The following is a 19,313-nucleotide window of genomic DNA, read 5'->3' on the forward strand; positions in this document are numbered from 1 at the left end:
TTCGACGCCACAGATTGTATGGGTTGTAGCTGCTGCGGTTATGGGCCAATCACACTGCGCAAGATAGAACATCAGCTTGCGGTGATTGGCTGCGAGAAAAATCATACAAATACAAATTTAAAAAGCATTGAATGCATTTTGTCCAGCCTTCGCGGTATCGTTCGTAATTTGTGGTCTTTGAAACCGTGTAACGTTTTTAAGTTCTAATGTCTATCTTCGATCCAAAGACTGAGACTAATCCAAGTAAGATGATCAGAATAAATATCGAGGATATCCCGTTCACTGAGGCAGTCAGGAAATTACTGGCGGAGAACTTGCAGGAGCAGGCGGAAGAGAGGGCACAGAAGGAGGAGAAGGAACAGCAGGAAGAGAAGGAACAGCAGGAAAATAAGGGACAGCAGGGGAAGAAAGGCACAGGAGGAGAAGTCCCGGCAGGAGAGGAAAAGGCTGAGGAGAAGAAGGAGCAGAGAAGGCAGCTGGGGAAGACAATGTGAACAATGTGATTTTAAATGCCACCCTGGCCTACATTTAAGTTGAACTTGACGACATCTATTGTGAAGTTCACTTTTTAAAAGTACTTGTTAACCATACTTTTAATTCAGCACAGAAATTAAACGTATACTTGTAATCACTTCTGTATGCTTAAATGATATTTGTAATACACTAAAGTATGCTCATTTTTCAAATGGGAAAGTCTGAGAAGGTCTGGAACAGGGGCCGGATTCACAAAGCATTCTTAAGAAGAAAAAAGTTCTTATAGCACTTTTTTCTTAACTATGTTCTTAAGACAAAATTTAAGAAGATTTGATATTCTTGAAGAATTTCTTAGTTTTTTCTCAACTTTCTTCTTAATTTTTTTCCTAAGAAAGTATTTAAGAACAAATGAGATTCTTGAAGACAAAGTTCTCGAGTTTCTTCTCAAATTTCTTCTTTGCAACTTTAAGATAACCCTTCACCAGTCTTAAGTACCCTGAGAAGGTCGTTACCCCTGAGGAGGTGGGTCTGTTACCCCGCGTATTTCAACATAGAAGCTTAATTGTTGAGCAGAGGCCGACCATTTCAAAATCTGTGTTGCACAGCAGATATAACTTTAGGATGGTTATATTAGCAATGGATTACAAATATCTAGCCTAAGTATTTGAAAACACATAAATGTGTTTGTATATATAGGCCTATATATATATATATATATGTATATATATATGTATATATTTGAAGACATTACTACACAGCATGTTTTATCAAACACACAAACACAGACATATACTCAGAAACACCGGACGACAACCTCAGGCTGAAGTTATCAGAATGCGATGGCGTGTGTTGCGGTGTTGGTTTCGCGTGGGGGAGCAGGATCTGGCTAACACAAACACACACACGCACGCACACGCACATGCATAATGCTATGTTTTGTGGACCTGTTTTCGGTTGGGGTCATCTCTTTATCGCACTGTACTCCCCATACCCCCCCCTTCTTCATGTCTAAACCCACTGTCACACAGGAAGTTCACTTCTTTCTTTTTGCACAGCATGACACATTTCGAGGACAAGAGGTACCTTGTACTGCATGCAATTCTGATGTTCCTTATTCCAGTTAATCTGTGTGTGTGTGTGTGTGTGTGTGTGTGTGTGTGTGTGTGTGTGTGTGTGTGTGTGTGTGTGTGTGTGTGTGTGTGTGTGTGTGTGTGTGTGTGTGTGTGTGTGTGTGTGTGTGTGTGTGTGTGTGTGTGTTGTGTAGGACATATTTAATTGTGTATTAACAAGAACAATAAGATGTTTCCCATAACAGTACAAGGAAGACATACCAAAAGGTATAGTGACTGTGTGTGTGTGTGTGTATGTCTGTGTGTGTATGTCTGTGTGTGTGCCTGTGCATGTGTGTGTTGATAGTGATGATCTGGGATGTCGAGAGAAAAAGGCCATCCTTTTAATCTAAGTCAAATTGAATCAACTATATTCTGCTAATCTTCTTGAAGGCTCCCGTCTCGATGAAATCTCTCTCCTTCACTACTCCCCACCGTGTACTAGGCCTATTCAAAGAGATGTCAGCCTAATCATCATCTCAATTCTGCTTGACGGAGATAATGGGACGAGTAAGGAGGGGCCAACTGTGTTTCTGAAGAAGAGTATAGCCTAATGAAAAGAGAGGTGATTTGTTTCAATGTTTTACTTTTCTTTTGTGTTTGTTTTAATGTGAGGTGTTCCTCATGTGCTAACCATGGGACCCCCTAGAGATGATTCATGTGGAGAACTTCGCTCTTCAAGGAGACGAGAAGACCAAACAGCTCTATTTTTAACCTTCTTCTATCTGACCGTATAGGACCGAATGTGCTGCTCCTGTTTACATTGACTTCCCATTTGATTTATTTTCTATTGCAATTACATTTTTATAATATTGTGCCTTCTTATTGTGGCTGTTATAGTATATGTCGTATCCATAGTCCTATATGTTTTAATCTACTGGTTTAACTGTTTTGCTCACTGTGAACACCAGAGGGCGTGGTCCTGACAATTAAAAGAGTAAGAGCGAATATTCCTTTAAATATACCCATGAATAATATGCAAAATAATGAAACAACGTAAAATTGCTACCTAAAAGTACCCTTGTTGATATCTGAATAGCATTTCTGGCAATATTTTGTGTTCATGGTACTATAGATGTGCCTATATAATAAATCGCATCTGATTTTGAAATAGGCCTATTCAATAAATTATGAATGCAAAAAAAAGTAAATTCCCGACTTGCTAATGCAAAAAAAGAGAGAATGTTATCCTGTAGAAAACTATAATGTAGGGTGTTTAGTCTAGCATTAGCAATGGATTACCAAAAAAGTTAATCTATCTATCCATTTATGAGAAAAAAAAGATGGAAAGCCACATGCACTTGAATCTGGATTATTGTTGCATTTGATCGTCATTTATTCATTCGTTTAATAATTGTCTTTATTTTTAGACGGTGGAGAAAGAAGGGAGTGTTTTGAACAGTGACGCGTCATGTGACCCGTGATCTCCAGGTACAGCAGAGCGAAGAGATGCAGCTCTGAACGGGAATACGTTCTGACCGGGAAGACCTTCCACGGATTCAGCAGGTGGAAAACAGATCACAGCGATTCTGGATCCAAGAACTCAGGCCTGGAAATGATTGTGGTAAGTGGGTTAAACAAGTCTTACATTCACCATGTTCGTGTTGGGGTTATGGTTAGTGTTGCTCACCGTAGGCTACGAGTTAAGCGCTTATTGTTGCCGAAGCTTTCGGGTAAGCTCTGGGTCAGGAGCGTCCGCCACAGGTCGAGAGAGCGCACTTCCACAGCGGGACTGTGGTTCTGATCTGAGATGACACAGACCGTCCTAATAGTGATCTTGTAGAAGCTGAACAATGCAGGGCTCGGTCTACTGGAGCAGCCAACTGTTAGTGGCACCGTGAGTAATTCTGTCCGCTCCAGAAACCTGGAATCCGTTTCCTATTTATAATTACACAGTAGTCATAACAATATTCCATTTCAGAAATCGAAGTTTAATTAATAGCCTACTTTCTGTAACTTTAAACGGACAGCACCAGGACACAGCTATCAAAGTGGCTAACGTTACTTGTAAACTAAAGTATATTATTTTATTTTCCAAATTATAGCATTACAGTATTTGATTTGCATTGCACATGGCGTCATATTTACTATATATATATATATATATATATATATATATATATATATATATATATATATATATATATATATATATATATATATATATATAATTAGTAATATGGATCAGTGGAAGAGATCCAATATTGGAAAATTTGAATTTGTTCCTGTGGTGGCCAGTTGTTGTGGCCTCGGCGGGGGTTTGATCTCCGGGGTTTGACCTGATGACCCGAACCTCAGGGCAGTGACCCGGCCTCCCTCATCGGGCGGGCAGGGGCATCGGGGAAGATCTGAAACATGAACTGTTGTTCAAATCCATGCAGTTCGCCAATGGCGTTGGGGTTTGTTTACCCAAAGCCCAACCTTATTTGTGACCCGTACCTGTGCCCGTGACCTCTATTTGAAGTGTTTTCCCACGTTGTTGTAGGTGCAGTGCTTTTGTTGTTCTACAGAGCAGTGATAATGAGAACCAGGTTGGGCCTAGCTCTGCTTTGTTCCCTTAGCTCCTTGGTCACTTTGTGAGTGTGTTGGATACACAGTATATGTATATTTATGTATCTTTGTCGTATGCATACGTTTTGTGACCAATGTGTCTCAAAGTTTTTGAAGCAAAAGAATCCCACGATCTACATTGTCGTGTCATTATACGTGAACCACTACCTAGGAAACAACACAGCTCTCACGCGTTTATTTCAGCTGGTTCAACCCATCCCACACCTCGTAAAACAAAAAATGACCAGGTTATGTCTCCCCTTGAACAGCAGAACTATGTATTTTTAGACCTGCACTGAAAACCTATTCTTGCTGCCGAACTGGATTGTATTTTCCACTCGGTCTCCAAAACAGGTCGGTGAGTGTCACAGGAGGGTGTGTCCGAAGGGAACACTGCAGCAACCGGCTCTCTGTGCACGACGGTCTGCAGCAGGGCTAGGGCTGGGGCTGGTCGGTCCGCAGGCAGAATGGATCCCAGGCCCTCAGGCCTGGGCACAATGCAGCACTGCCTCGCTTGAAGGACACCCGCTGCCTGGCCAGGCAGCGGGTGTCCTTCGAGCGAGGCAGTGCTACATTGTGTTGAGTGAAACTATCCAAAACAAGCAGCCCTTGTTTCAGTTCGCTAGATAGCAGATAGCGGTTTGAGTACCTTGGGTCAGGCAGCGCCCTCCGGGTTAATGAGTTGTGGAAGAGGGAGGGTCGGAACGTTCCAAAGCCCAGAGCCGGGGGGGGATCCGCTGTAGACGCTGAAGGCAGTCCAACGCTCTCTGGGGGGGGGGGGGGGGGGGGGGTGTGGCTGTTAGCGTTCCTCTGGCTTTACCCCGGAGACCAAGGGTGTTGTGTGCATCAGAAAGAACATAAATAAAGGGAGCAGGTAACGGCAGGCTCTTTTAATGACCGCGCATAAATCGTTTATGCTCCATGCAATAAACATAAGAGATAACCTATTTTGTGTTATTGCCAGCACCGCTCACACCATAACGGGTTGGAGAGGAGCTGAATCTCTGAGCTGTTATCAAACCTGGTCAATGTTTACACCCCTGCATCCTGGTGGATCCGGTGACTTTGGAGCATCTCGCTGTGTTGTTAACTCTTTTTAGAGTGGCTGAGATCAGTGCGAGAGAGAGAGAGAGAGAGAGAGAGAGAGAGAGAGAGAGAGAGAGAGAGAGAGAGAGAGAGAGAGAGAGAGAGAGAGAGAGAGAGAGAGAGAGAGAGAGAGAGAGAGAGAGAGAGAGAGAGAGAGAGAGAGAGAGAGAGAGAGAGAGAGAGAGAGAGAGAGAGAGAGAGAGAGAGAGACTAAAAGAGAGAGAGAGAGAGAGAGAGACTAAAAGAGAGAGAGAGAGAGAGAGTCTTAACGACTCTTTACAGTCGTTATGTGGAGACTATTGTTCTAATACTTCTACTGCAATGCAGTGTATCTTTTCAAATCAATCGAGCAAAGTCCTTACTGTAATATTTATAGACAAATATACAATTTGCATATTCACTTAAAACGAGTTCAGGAGGCAGTTGGATCTCTGAAACACTCGTCAGCTAGAGGCAGTGTTGATTGGCCAGTCAGCAAGTGGACTTCCAAACAAAACAAGCCTAGTCCCAAATTTGTTATGTACAAACGTGTGTGTGTCTGTGTGTGTGTCCGACTTTGTGTATAACTGGTCCACAGGAGTGTGTTCAATGTCTAATCTCCAAGCAGGTTGGGCTGGATGTTCTGGAAATTGTATTGTTTTTGTTCAAAAGAAATGCACAATTGGATTTTCAAACTACTTTTTCTGTTGCATTCTCTCTGCATAGGCAGATGGCGGTTCATTGTGTCGTCAAACATACTGTAAGCACAATGCTTGAAAAAAAATATTCGAAATTGATTAAAAAAGTATTACAAATCGAAATCGGTACAAATTAAAGCCATTCAAGCCATCATACCAGATACAAGGAGGTGCTTGCTGTATGCTATGCTATAGTGATTCCTTAAACTCCCGCCAGAATTAGTAGGGGCTCAACACACAGCAATGCTTTAAGCCGTTGCCAGTTCTAAAAGCAGAGATAGGAACTCCATTTGAAGTGTGTGTGTGTGTGTGTGTGTGTGTGTGTGTGTGTGTGTGTGTGTGTGTGTGTGTGTGTGTGTGTGTGTGTGTGTGTGTGTGTGTGTTAGAAGGGGAGCCACCACTCCTCCCTCTGTATTATCTGCAGACAGACCTGTCTGTCTACTCCTGTCTTAACGTGACATCAAGCCTTGTGAACAACAACAAACCCTAGTCTCGCCAAGCAGCTGTAGTCGTGTTCCACACACACACACATACACACACACACACACACACACACACACACACACACACACACACACACACACACACACACACACACACACACACACACACACACACACACACACACACACGCCCTCCCAGCAGTGGGCCCTGGGGGTGAGGCCTGCTGTAGCTTGTCCCTCACTGTCAAGTAACGACAGGAAACAAAGAGCACGGCAGTTGGTTGCAAAACTAACTTTGACCCAAAAAAAAAGTATAGTAATCGTCTTCGAGATATTTCACTTTTTTTTTTTTTTGTTCCTTCGCGATATCTGCTGAGCGATGCTCTGTCATGAAGCGGTGGAGGAGGTGAATCCCACGACAGGCTGACTTTAAGTGGAGCGCAGAAGGGTAGCTGCGCCCTAGCAGGACTCTGTGTTGCAGTGGTGTTTGTTGGCGGTTTGTTTTGATGGGTCGAGTATAAGTATCATCAAGGGTGTTTTAGGCGTATTCCGAGCCGATTTATTCTGGAGGGTGCGAGTGATGTTTGGTGACTTCTGTGGGCTGAGCACTCAGATTGTGCCTCATTGGAGCACGAGCACACGGGCGTTCAGGACCGCTGGGCAACCTCTTTTTGTTATCAGGGGGATTTAAACAAATAAGAAATTGAATTTGTCTGCACGCCCAGACCTGAAAAAAAAAACCTCCTCCTAAAGCAGAGCTCAGAGGAAGTCGCCCTTATCATGGAGGAAGAAGGGGGAGCGAGGGAGAGAGAGGAAGAGAGAAAGAGAGAGAGAGAGGTAGGGAGATGGAGGCAGAGGAAGAAAGAGAGAGAGGCAGAGAGAGGGAAGTGGCAGAGGGAGGCAGAGAAAGAGGGAGAGAGAGAGGGAGGGAGAGAGAGAGGGAGAGAGGGAAAGAGAGAAAGAGAGAGCGAGAGGAAGTGAGAAGTCGGTAGATATATATCTCGGATATATCTGCTTACTTTTTTTAAATAACTGCGGCATAACAAGAATTGCAGGTCATTTCTTCATTGCCGGATCAGTCTGCTGACGTACGGAGTACATTTATATTCAACCTGTTTTTATTTTTTGCAAGCATGCATAAAGCATCAGGAAGTGAGAAAGGTTGAAGCTCACCAGTCTGCCTTCCTGTCCTCTGGGTTCGTGTGAAGCTGCTCTGCTTGCTTAGAGAGCCTGATGGCGACAGCCATCACCATAGTGATAGCATCCATCAATGTCATTCAAACTATTTACTGTATTATTGTATTATTATTTTTTCATCATATGCCATCAGGCGGGGAGAGAGTAGTATACAGTAGAACCTCTGGGCTGGGAGTCCGACCCCCTCGACACCAGACTATAACTTCTATATAACATGAATTCCCCTCCTCTTCCTCTCTTCCATGTTCTCCTACTGGTGGACCAGTGACGAGTACCCAGTGCAGAGACGTCCACCTGTAGCCGTGACAGCATGGCCGCTGTCCCGACACACGGACACACCCAGCGGCTCGCGGTACTCCCGTTGGAGGCTGGCTCCGACCTCGCCCCTCTGTTCCTCCAAGGCCGTTTTCCTCTTCGTCCTCATTGTGCTCATTGTGCTCCAGTCACCTGAACTGACGTGAATCCGGTTTAACACCTTTCATTAACTCGCACATTAAATGGTACAAAAAACAAAACCGCCGCCTTGCCATCACCGCCAAACAAGATAAGCGAGAGAAACTGACACAGACTTGGCCAGCATGGCGGTCGCCCGGGGCAGAGGTGTGACAACTCTGTAAACCAGACCACAGATTGGATATTCTGCCCGCACAGAACCCTCATAATTATTGTTATTGTTATAGCCGTTAACCACAGTCCCAACCCCCCATGCCACCATGCCCGGCCTCTGATTGGCCGTGCCGTGATTGGGTGGGCGGAGCTCCACAGCTCTTTCCCAGTTGGACGGTGAGCAATGGCTCCGCCTCTCCGTGGCGGGAGCATTCTCTTGGCCCCGCCCTTGTTTTTCCTGCTGTCGTTGGGAGCACTGGGAGCACAGTACTGTGTTCCACGGAAAACCTTCCCCTACCAGGGTGAGTCTGCCCTACCATCCCTGGGTGGGAATATAATATTGTTATATTATAATATTGAATATTATAATATTCATACACCCATGGTTTGTATACTGGATTCATTTCATAAAAAATCTTTGAGGGAAATGCCAGAATAAGTTTGTCTCTACCACCAATCTTTGGGTAAGGTTGAGGTTAGGGTTAGGGTTAGGTTAGGGGTTAGGGTAAGAGTGAGGGTTAGGGTTAAGGTAAGGGTTAAGGGCTAGGGTAAGAGTGAGGGTTAGGGGTAAGGGTTAGGGTAAGGGGTTTAGGGTAAGGGTTAGGGATTGGGTTAGGGGTTAAGGTTGGGTTAGGGGTTAGGGTTAGGTTTAGAGTTAGGTCTAGGTGAACATGTGAATCCGTTGTGCCCTCCTGCAGACGAGGACCTCAGGCTGTTCAGGGAGGAGGGGGTGTGGAACTACTCCACCATGCTGCTTCGGGAGGAGCAGGGCGTTCTGATGCTGGGGGCCAGGGAGGCCATCTACGCCCTCGACCTCCACAACGTCTCCAGCAAGAAGGCCGCCGTAAGACCCTCAAACTGACCCTCAAACTGACCCTCAAACTGACCCTCTCTGCTAATCTCCTCTCTGTTACTTGAGATGGCAGCCTTGAAGGAACGGTTGTTGTTACAATTGTGTAACTTGTTGATCATATTGCTGTGTTTAGTATTATAAACCGACATGAATTAAACAAGATGGCCGATGAAACTTTTAAGCAAGAAAATAAGTGACCACAACAGTTGGCACCTAATAGCTTTTCTATTGTACCAAAAGCATCAAACAGCTAGCAGCCGTCATACCTGGCCATGCTTTGTGGCCCAATCATTGGCTCATAGTATTTGTAATTTATGTTTATTACGTATTCAATTGAAAAATAAACCACATAGGATCTCCCCCCACTGTGGTACGCGACCCTGCTCTGTGTCGATCAGTCGTTGGTGCCGGCACATGCGGGTATCTCCAAAGGGGACTTGTAATAGAAGCTGTTGCTCTGAATCTGAGCGCTTACCGGTGAATGGAATGTAAACAGCGGCGTCAGTCATGCGATCGACGGCCGGTTGAAGAGCTTGTGTTGTCCTGTGACAGTAGCTGCTCTTTACTGTAGTCCCTATCAGCCGGCTGGCCTTGTTCGCCGTGCGTGTTGGGTAAACAAAACTCACTCACTCACTCACTCACTCACTCACTCACTCACTCACTCACTCACTCACTCACTCACTCACTCACTCACTCACTCACTCACTCACTCACTCACTCACAATTATATTTGTCATCATCAATTGAATCCTCTTCACCATCTGTTCATCTCTCTCGGCCTATATGTCTCTGTCTCACTGTGTATCTGTCTTACGGTCTCTTGGTTTTTCTGTCTCTCGGTCTTTGATTCTCTGTCTCTCAGTCTTTGTCTCTCGGTCTGTCTGTCTGTCTCTCTCTCTCTCCCTGTATTCTCTGTCTCCCTGTCTCACGTCTCTGTCTCGATGTGCAGTCAGTCTCTGTGTGTGTAAACGAGTCACCTCTCTCAACAGGTCTACTGGAGAGTGACCAGAGAGAAGCAGAAGGAGTGCGCCTACAAGGGGAAACAGTCCGAGGTTTGGATACAAACTTTCTATTGAAAGAACACAAAGTATTTTCAGCAGACCAAAAGAGTGAAAAAGCTCTTCATACTTGACGTTTATGGTTAAGGTGGGGGTTAGGTTTATGTGAGGGTGAGGCTTGGCAGGGCTAACATGTTGTGATCTCAGTGCATTTGACCCTGACCACTGATAAATGATTCATGTGGGAGGGTTCCAAACACACAGGGCTCTTCATAGGGAGGATGGGAGAGATTTACTCAGATTCTCGATTAATGTCCAAATAAAGGCACAGGATGAAAAGAAGCATGCACACACTCACCAACACACAAACAGATACTCTGAGTGGTTTCAACCGGGTGTGTGTGTGTGTGTGTGTGTGTGTGTGTGTGTGTGTGTGTGTGTGTGTGTGTGTGTGTGTGTGTGTGTGTGTGTGTGTGTGTGTGTGTGTGTGTGTGTGTGTGTGTTTGCTCACTGAATCTTCCGTGCGCAGGTGGAATGCCGGAACTACATCCAGACCCTGCACCCAGTGAACCAGACCACCATGTACGTGTGCGGGACCAACGCCTTCAGCCCCGTCTGTGACTACATGGTGGGTGGGATTTACGTGTTATTACTATTTTATAGTGTGTCTCCCTCTTTTCATTTGTTCCTTTTTTTTTCTTGACATCTTTCCTCTTTTTCTTTGTTTGTTTCATTCTTTCTTTTCATTTTCTTTCATTTCGTCTCTCCTCCCTTTCATGTCCTTCTTTGAGTCTCCCTGTATCTCGTTCGTGTTATTCTAAAGAGAACCAGTGACCCGGCTCACCGTAGGCCTACAGCGTGTTACAGTGACACACAGTGTTTCTGCCCTACAGTCCTACTCAGACGGACGACTGGTCCTGCACGGACAGCAGGAGGAGGGGAAGGGGAAGTGTCCTTTTGATCCCTTCCAGAGATACTCCTCCCTCATGGTCGGTGAGTGTGCCACTTCCTCTACTCTACTCAACCCCCACCACTTCCACTACTACTACTACTACTACAACCACCACTACTAATACTACTACTACCACCACCACTAACGCTGCTGCTGGAACACCGGAGTAGCAGCCGCCAAACACCGCCACCAAACCCCAAAGCGCCGCAATGGCAGAAAAACACGTTTTGCACGTCAGCCAACGCACCCCCGCCCTCACGGCATTTTAATTTTATATCTGCAATCTCTTTTTGGTGTTTTTTTATGTTTCAGTTGACAACATAATTGAGACAATTATTTGTTTTCTAATGAGGTTGTCCATGGCAGCTCCACCCGGGCTGAAATGGTCTTGGTGTTTCTTAAAACAAGACCGATGTTTCAGTCCTCGCCTGACTTGTGTCCCTGTTTCCTGCCTGCCAGGAAGTGACCTGTATTCTGCAACATTCATCAACTTCTTGGGCTCTGAGCCCGTGGTCCTTCGCAGCTCCCACACGGCCGTGCGGACAGAGTTCAAAAGCTCGTGGCTCAACGGTAAGGGCAGGGCTTGTTCTCTGCTTTAATTATCGGACCGTAATCCTGTTAAGTTCAGTTTGGATGAGTCACTTATAAATACATTTGAACTGGTGCAGGGCAGTGAGGTGTTGGGCTGCATCCTTAGGATCAACATGGCAATTATTTCATTATTATTATTATTCATTGTGATTAACAAATTATTGAACTTATAAATATTCCATAGCGCCTACTCAATGTGAGTGTCACAGGTGTACAAAATAAAAATATAATCACAATTAATAAATGTTTTGGGGGATCAATCAATTTAACTTTCACGATTAGCTGATTACCGAAATTGCAATTCAAGTGCAAACAATTGTGAAGCCCTTGAACCCAGATCCAGGGTTGCATGTCAAGAGTTCTATTGATCCACTGTGATCCTTCTGTTCCAGAGCCCACCTTTGTGTACATGGATCACATCCCCGAGAGCGTGGACAGCGCGGACGGCGACGACGACAAGGTGTACCTGTTCTTCAGCGAGAAGGCCATGGAGTACGACTTCTACAGCAAGCTCACCGTGTCGCGGGTGGCGCGCGTCTGCAAGGTATGTCAACACAGACAGCCACTCCTCAGTCAGGTGTGTTCACAAGGACATGTATCACTATTGTCATAGTTGTTTCACAATTCTTCCCGTGTGTTTATTTGATTACGTGCAGTAGAAGATGGTGGTACACAATTACAATTAGGGCATCTAGCAGACGCTTTTATCCAAAGCGACTTACATCGGTTAATACACACATTGACACACCGGCGGCATAGTCAACCATGCAAGGCGACAGCCAGCTCGTCAGAAGCAGTTTTAGGGTTAAGTGTCTTGCTCAGGGACACATCAACCCTCAGCTAGGAGGAGCTGACCTTTCGGTTGCAAGACGACTGCTCTACCTCCTGAGCTAAGCTGTGAGCTCCTTTGGTGCTCAAAGGGAACAATCGATGCTGCTTGTAGGACACATGGCACGGCAAATACAACACTTTGACACGGTCTTCGTTATCAATGAAACGTATCAAGGATTCAGGCTGTCGAACAAAAGAAAGAAAAAAGATCTGCTAATGTTGAATTCTATTGTTTAGTGCAATTCAAGGCCAGGCCCTCTTGGCCCGACCTGACATTGTGTTGGTCAGGCACCAGCAGTAAGGAAAACAACACAGTCCTACGGCTGTAGTCCTACGGCCAGCCTTAACCAGAGTGCTTTCCAGGAGGATATGGGCGGCCAGCGGACGTTGCAGAGGAAATGGACATCCTTCGTGAAAGCCCGTCTGGACTGCTCTTTGCCCGAGCCCAGCCTGCCTCCTATTGTCCAAGATGTCTTCCTGCTCAAAGACCACAACTGGAGGAGGAGCGTCTTCTACGCCGTGTTCACCCCCCAGTCGTGAGTCGCTCTCTCTCTCTCTCTCTCTCTCTCTCTCTCTCTCTCTCTCTCTCTCTCTCTCTCTCTCTCTCTCTCTCTCTCTCTCTCTCTCTCTCTCTCTCTCTCTCTCTCTCTCTCTCTCTCTCTCTCTCTCTCTCTCTCTCTCTCTCTCTCTCTCTCTCTCTCTCTCTCTCTCTCTCTCTCTCTCTCTCTCTCTCTGCTGTTCCTACAGTTGCACAATTTAATGGAAAATATTGACACTATATCAGTTTGAACCTTTTCTCCTCCCAATAAAAGAACAAGGAAGCCAACTCATTGGCCACAGGCCAAAGTGCAACCACAGATTCAGCGTTCTATATGCGTGTTCTTTCTTATTCATAAATAATCTATAAAAAAAAAGGATAAGATTGTTGGAACAAGAAGAGAGAGTGCTTTTCTGATTGCAAATGGGCAGCGATCGCTTTGGAATGACTGAGCATGTTACACATTCCTGCCTCTACATGTGCAGCACTCGGATAACACAAAGCCCCACTGAACTGTTTTAATAAATGGATCCCGACCCTGTGATGAATGGATCCATCCCTTTCCCCAGGGGGTCGTCGCGCCTGTCGGCCGTCTGCGCGTTCAGCATCACCGCCGTCAGGGAGGTCTTCAACGAGGGCAAGTTCAAGACCCCCGTTGCCGTGGAGACGTCCCACGTCAAATGGGTGATGCACAGCGGGGAGCTGCCCGTGCCACGACCGGGAGCGGTGAGTTCATCAGATTTTATTACCTGTCGGTCATGGACGACATCATTCGCCATCGTCTGATCGATTTTAGTTGATCATTTATTGTACTTTTTTTGTTTGAGCATATTTGCTGCGTGCACGTCTAACATCAGATCAAAGAGTTCCTGTCCCAATACTTCAACATCTAAATACAATTTAACACAAAGCAATGACTAAAACCCAACGTCCTGCGTGGCAGCAGTGCCCTAACGTCCGGCCCTTTCCCTGATGTGCTGCCTGGTCCTCAGTATCCTAACGTTCCCGGTCTTCCTCAGAACCCTAACGTTCCCGGTGGTCCTCCTCACTACCCCAACGTTCCCGGTGGTCCTCACTACCCCAACGTTCCCGGTCTTCCCCTCCTCAGTACCCTAATGTTCCCGGTGGTCCTCCCTACCCCAACGTTCCCGGCGATCCTCAGTACCCCAACGTTCCCGGTGGTCCTCAGTACCCCAACGTTCCCGGTGGTCCTCCTCCCTACCCCAACGTTCCCGGTGGTCCTCCCTACCCCAACGTTCCCAGTGGTCCTCACTACCCTAACGTTCCCGGTGGTCCTCAGTACCCTAACGTTCCCGGTGGTCCCCAGTACCCTAACGTTCCCGGTGGTCCTCAGTACCCCAACGTTCCCGGTGGTCCTCAGTACCCCAACGTTCCCGGTGGTCCTCAGTACCCTAACGTTCCCGGTCTTCCTCTCCTCAGTGCATCAACAACGCGGCCCGCCGGCTGGGCATGGGGAACTCTCTGGACCTCCCGGACAAGACCCTGCAGTTCATCCGGGACCGGCCCCTGATGGACGAGGCGGTGCGCCCGCTGACCGGGCGTCCCCTGCTGGTCACCAGGGGCCCCGCCCTGACCCGCATCGTGGTGGACAGCGTGCGGGCGCTGGACGGAAAGGAGCACGCCGTCATGTTCATCGGCACGGGTACGGGGAGCGCTGGGTGGGGTCGGTGTGGCGGTGGTGGTGGTGGTGGTGGTGGTGGTGGTGGAGGTGGCGCTGGGTGGGGTCGGTGTGGCGGTGGTGGTGGTGGTGGTGGTGTGATGGTGCTGATGGCTCAACACTAGATGAGCGAGACGTGTTGTTTGTACATAATAGAGTTCGGCCAGAAGTCTATTGGTCAACACATAAAGACATATCTGTGATGTATTGAGGCTGTTTAGAATGGAAAGGGAGGGAAACATTTCCCTTCCAATATTCTGGGCCTCTAGTGGTGAATAATTAATCCACTCACACACTCATTTACTTCACATTTTATAGTTATTCACGTTTCCTGTTAATTATATTTCGTAGTGTTATCACCTGGGAAAAGACAATAGAAATATGCGTAGTTTGTTCACTATGGGTGACGTGGTGCTCCGTGTGTTTCAGAGAACGGTTTCATCCAGAAGGCGGTGAACTATGAGGGGGAGATGTTTGTGATAGAGGAGACCCAGGTGTACGAAGACCCTCAGCCAATCACCACCCTGCGCCTCTCATCCACCAAGGTAACAGGACGGGGACGTCTTATAACGCAAACACACGTTATGAACATAAAGAGGGACATTTTGGTCGGATCAATAAAGGGCGAAGTAAACAAAGTTGAAGGCTCTACTAAAGTAAGTTAATATCGTGTGTGTGTGTGTGTGTGTGTGTGCGTGTGTGTGTGTGTGTGTGTGTGTGTGCGCGTAGGGCCACGTGTACGCCGGCTCCGCGTCCGGCGTGGTCCAGATGCCGGTCAGTAACTGCGGGCGCCAGCGGTCGTGCTCGGACTGCGTCCTGGCCCGGGACCCCTACTGCGCCTGGGACCTCCCCACCGCCCGCTGCGCCTCGGTGGGCAGCGGGCGCTCTGCTGCCGTCCAGAGCCTGGTGGAGGGGGACACCTCCGAGTGTCCTGAGCCAGGTACCTCCACCCCTTCACACTCAGCATACACAGCTTACCTCTGTAACCAAGTGGTACAACGTGAAGGCCTTTGATTCATAACCAGCCTCGGGCGCAAAACGTGTTGGAGCGTTGAAGGGGAGGGCCCACCTAGATGGATGATGGATCAGCCCACCAGTTGGTATAGTCCCCTTGGTGGGCTGGTGGACTAATCTGTCGGTCTGGGTGGTCATGGCTCATTACACTCGTAACTGGTGGTAAAACAGCGTCCCTTTTAAATGTGTGTGTGCTGTGTGGTCTTAATTAATTAAGTGTGTGTGTGTGTGTGTGTGTGTGTGTGTGTGTGTGTGTGTGTGTGTGTGTGTGTGTGTGTGTGTGTGTGTGTGTGTGTGTGTGTGTGTGTGTGTGTGTGTGTGTGTGTGTGTGTGTGTGTGTGTTCGTACAGAGCCCGTACCGGTCATCGAGGTGACCCTGGTCCCGGGGAACAACCTCCAGCTTCCCTGCTCTGCCGCCTCCAACCTGGCCCAGGTCCACTGGCTGCTCTCGGACCGGCCCCTGGGCGCGGGCCCCCGGTACTACCAGTACCCCGGGGGCCTGCTGCTGCTCAACGCCTCGGGGCCCGACGCCGGCCGCTACGTCTGCCGCTCCGTGGAGCGCGCGCGTGGCGGGACCCACAACCGTACGCTGGCGGTCTACCTCCTCGCGCCGGGCCTGGGCGGCCCCGGGGGGGCCGGGAAGGGGCAGGAGGGTGAGGCCCCCGTCGACGAGGCAGTGGCAAATTCCACGGCGGGACCCGACATTCCGGGCGTCACGGCGACCCAGGGGCCCGGCCCGGCGGAGCCCGGGGGTCCGGAGACGCAGACGGACGGGGGCCGCGTGGCGGGGCTGCGTGTGGCCGTGGGGGTGCTCGCGCTGCTCTGCCTCGCGCTGACCGCCGCGCTGCTCTGGAAGGTGAAGAGGGGGCCGCTGCTGAGGCTATTGCCTTGGGGGGGGCCCCGGGAGGGCGAGGCCAAGACCCCCGTGATGGAGTACGCCCAGGTTCAGAACCACGCGGCGTCGGAGGGGAAGACGGCGGGGGAGGCACCGGGCAGCCCGTGCCTGGGGAACAATCACCACTCCGGGGTGGACTTCAAGGGGAACGGGGCCCCCCTCTTCACCTCCATGAGGGACATTTCATGTTTGGACGGACTGGGGTACATCAACGACGAGTCGGAGATCTGAGGACTGGAAAGACTCTGCAGAGACAGCCGACATTTTTTATTCCTTCCACAATGTGTAGAGAGACTTAATGTGACATTTTTCACAATATATATTTTCTGTACAGCTGCCATTTTTACTATTTATTTGTGCCTGTGAATTTGTAAAAATTACTGAATGATAGGCCACTGACGCCAGATAAAAATAATAATACATTTCATTTCATGGACTTGTGTGTTAAAAACATGACCCTGACCCTGACTATGGGTGCACTCACACTAGGCCATCTGGCCGTGGCCGTTGGCCGTTTTCACACCTAACCGTGCTCAACTGGCCCCATTGTTCTCTGGCCTGCATTCACACTAGGCGATCTGGCCGTGGCCGTTGGCCTTCGCAACTGTGGCCTGGCCACGGTAAGCTCTTGTACATACGTCATCACGTCGTAACGTCATTACCAAGCGTCCGCTGCATGGACCATAATAAAGTCTGCCGCCAGTCAGAGTTTTAACAACAATGGACAACAACACAGAGAACACAGTTTGCACTTTGCTGAGTCTGTTGCTTAATTAGAGCCGTTCTCAGATAGAGCCCACTTTCAATGCAGGTCCTCGACTTTGCATATGGTCGCGGATTCTCCCAAATACATCGGAATTCTTGTGGGTCTTCTCCAACTGTGCCTGAATAGCATCGTCTGCCCAAATGGCTAACAGACTTCTCTATGGGACCAACGTGAACCAACAGTTGAACCGCTTGACGCCATGTTTACCGTTTAATGGGAAAGAAGGCTTGTCGCCTTTATTATGTCCATGGTCGTCGCATGGACTATACGTCATCCAGCTAAGGTTGCGTAGCCGTGCGTGTTCGCGTGCCGGCTCATTAGCATCTGTACCGTGGCGGCCCGTACCGTAGCAGCACACCTCTCCCAAGTGGCCTTGTTGGCCTGGCCTGGCCAGACTGGCCACACTCACACTGGCAGATTTGAGCACGGTTAGGTGTGAAAACGGCAACGGCCACGGCCAGATGGCCTAGTGTGAGTGCACCCTTAGAGAAATGTCTAAATTTCAATATTAACTTCTTGGTAATTTATTGCAACATAAAGATGTGCATGCCTGGCTTTCCCACGAAAAGAGGTTTTCAGTAGTTCCACTGATGCAATACCAATTCTCAGGAATCACTCCTTCATCTGTCACACACAGACTCAATCACCATCTCAAGTCAACCGTGTGTGTGTGTGTGTGTGTGTGTTTGTGTGTGTCATGAGATGTATCACTGATAGGTCTGTGCTTGTTTGCTCTAGGCCAGGGGTTGTGATTGTGTGACGAATCAACCACAAGCTGACTTGGCCTGATTCAAGTCTTTCTGGTTAGGGTGTACCCAAGTCTCCTGAAAGTGGAGACTTGGGTACTGCTGTAGTTCCCAGTAGTATGGGCGCCCGAGGTGAAACAAACTGGTATATAGATTTAAAAGATCTATGCAGATACATTTGCCCCGGGAGTCAATGAGCTACTTGCTTCTATGTTGATTTTAAAAGGCAGACTTGGTTTTCGCTCCCTTATCAGCAAGGGGTAAGGCACCTTGCACAACTCCCAAAGGGAGTCGTTGTGTACATACGTTTGTAAATCTCAACTGATCATTCCACTGATAATGTCAACGATGCAACTGTCTTATATTCTCATTCTGTCACTGAACACTTTTACCCCGACAGACAGAGTAAAACATGGGGCGTGGGGCGGTTCTTTAGCCTGGGAACCAGAAACGAATCTCGCGAGTTAATAAGTCATAGCCTACGAACTTCTGAGGGGCTTTTCCTGAACGATCTTATTTCGGAAGGGAAGGTTTACGTAAAGATACGCATGCGCTTCCGAACCTCTGAGCGTTTTGAAGGCGGCGTTATATCTTACTTTGGTTTAATAAAGTCCACCTGTTTAGTTGAATAGCATCCAGCTGGCCCCCCGAAGCCGAACACTGTGGTTTGGCAGGTTGGTTTTTTGGGGGGTTTTCCGACGTTTTTTGTCACCGTCGACATTGTTCGACTAATGGTGGGTTCCAGATGCCTCAGACACCAGCCTTCCGAGTTGAACTTGTGAAGTAATTCCCTGTCGCATAGCACTTATAGCGTTCCCAATCGTCTTTGTGATTGTGTCATTTCAATGGCTAGTCGTTGTTATTGTTAGCTACATTAGGCTCTTTAGCAAACCAGCTCGAAAACAAACACAAATTGACATTGTTTTGCATGCACAGCAAGACCTTGCAATGCATAAATTGGTGACCGGAATAAAGTAGCAATGTAATCAAGTGTGAGAGCATTTAAAATCGACATTACAATTACCAACTTGGTACAAATACAAAGAAAATAAATCTCTTTACGGCGCAGCCATTTTTGTTTTTGTTTGCCTCACTGAACTCGGTATACTCAGAATTCCGAGAGGGATCGACCAAAAGGCGGCGGGCTCCGTGAAAAGCAGCAAGAAAGCTGTGAGATTTCCCCACTTGCGACTCGGAAGCCATCTGGAACACAACATAATTTGACCGAAGTCAAAGAAGAAGGAGAAGACATGCGCCTGTAAGTATTTAGTGTCTTTATATAGTATTTGTATTTTTCACGTTTATAACC

The 19,313-nt window shown here is 47.8% G+C and overlaps 1 protein-coding gene across 1 annotated transcript; it reads left to right on the plus strand.

Moving 5' to 3' along the window:
- The first annotated feature begins 1,736 nt into the window (after positions 1–1,736).
- On the plus strand, positions 1,737–19,287 carry si:ch211-129c21.1 (uncharacterized protein LOC563087 homolog). The gene is made up of 15 exons (XM_056604682.1): positions 1,737–2,148; positions 3,015–3,147; positions 7,802–8,444; positions 8,841–8,986; positions 9,985–10,047; positions 10,523–10,621; positions 10,887–10,986; positions 11,405–11,515; positions 11,929–12,080; positions 12,731–12,903; positions 13,475–13,631; positions 14,346–14,568; positions 15,013–15,128; positions 15,313–15,523; positions 15,948–19,287. Exons 3-15 carry the CDS (start codon positions 8,327–8,329, stop codon positions 16,721–16,723), a joined length of 2,445 nt encoding a protein of 814 aa, XP_056460657.1. The 5' UTR covers positions 1,737–2,148; positions 3,015–3,147; positions 7,802–8,326; the 3' UTR covers positions 16,724–19,287.
- Positions 19,288–19,313: the final 26 nt, after the last annotated feature.

This window comes from Gadus chalcogrammus, chromosome 12, assembly GCF_026213295.1.
Source record: "Gadus chalcogrammus isolate NIFS_2021 chromosome 12, NIFS_Gcha_1.0, whole genome shotgun sequence".
Taxonomy (NCBI): Eukaryota; Metazoa; Chordata; class Actinopteri; order Gadiformes; family Gadidae; genus Gadus; species Gadus chalcogrammus.

What these genes read in the sequence shown, in the direction of transcription:
- si:ch211-129c21.1 (XM_056604682.1), top strand. Translation starts at nt 8,327, where the DNA reads ATGGCTCCGCCTCTCCGTGGCGGGAGCATTCTCTTGGCCCCGCCCTTG. An exon ending in ACAAGGGGAAACAGTCCGAG is followed by an intron (nt 10,048 to 10,522) that starts GTTTGGATACAA and finishes TTCCGTGCGCAG; the next exon opens with GTGGAATGCCGGAACTACAT. An exon ending in ATACTCCTCCCTCATGGTCG is followed by an intron (nt 10,987 to 11,404) that starts GTGAGTGTGCCA and finishes CCTGCCTGCCAG; the next exon opens with GAAGTGACCTGTATTCTGCA.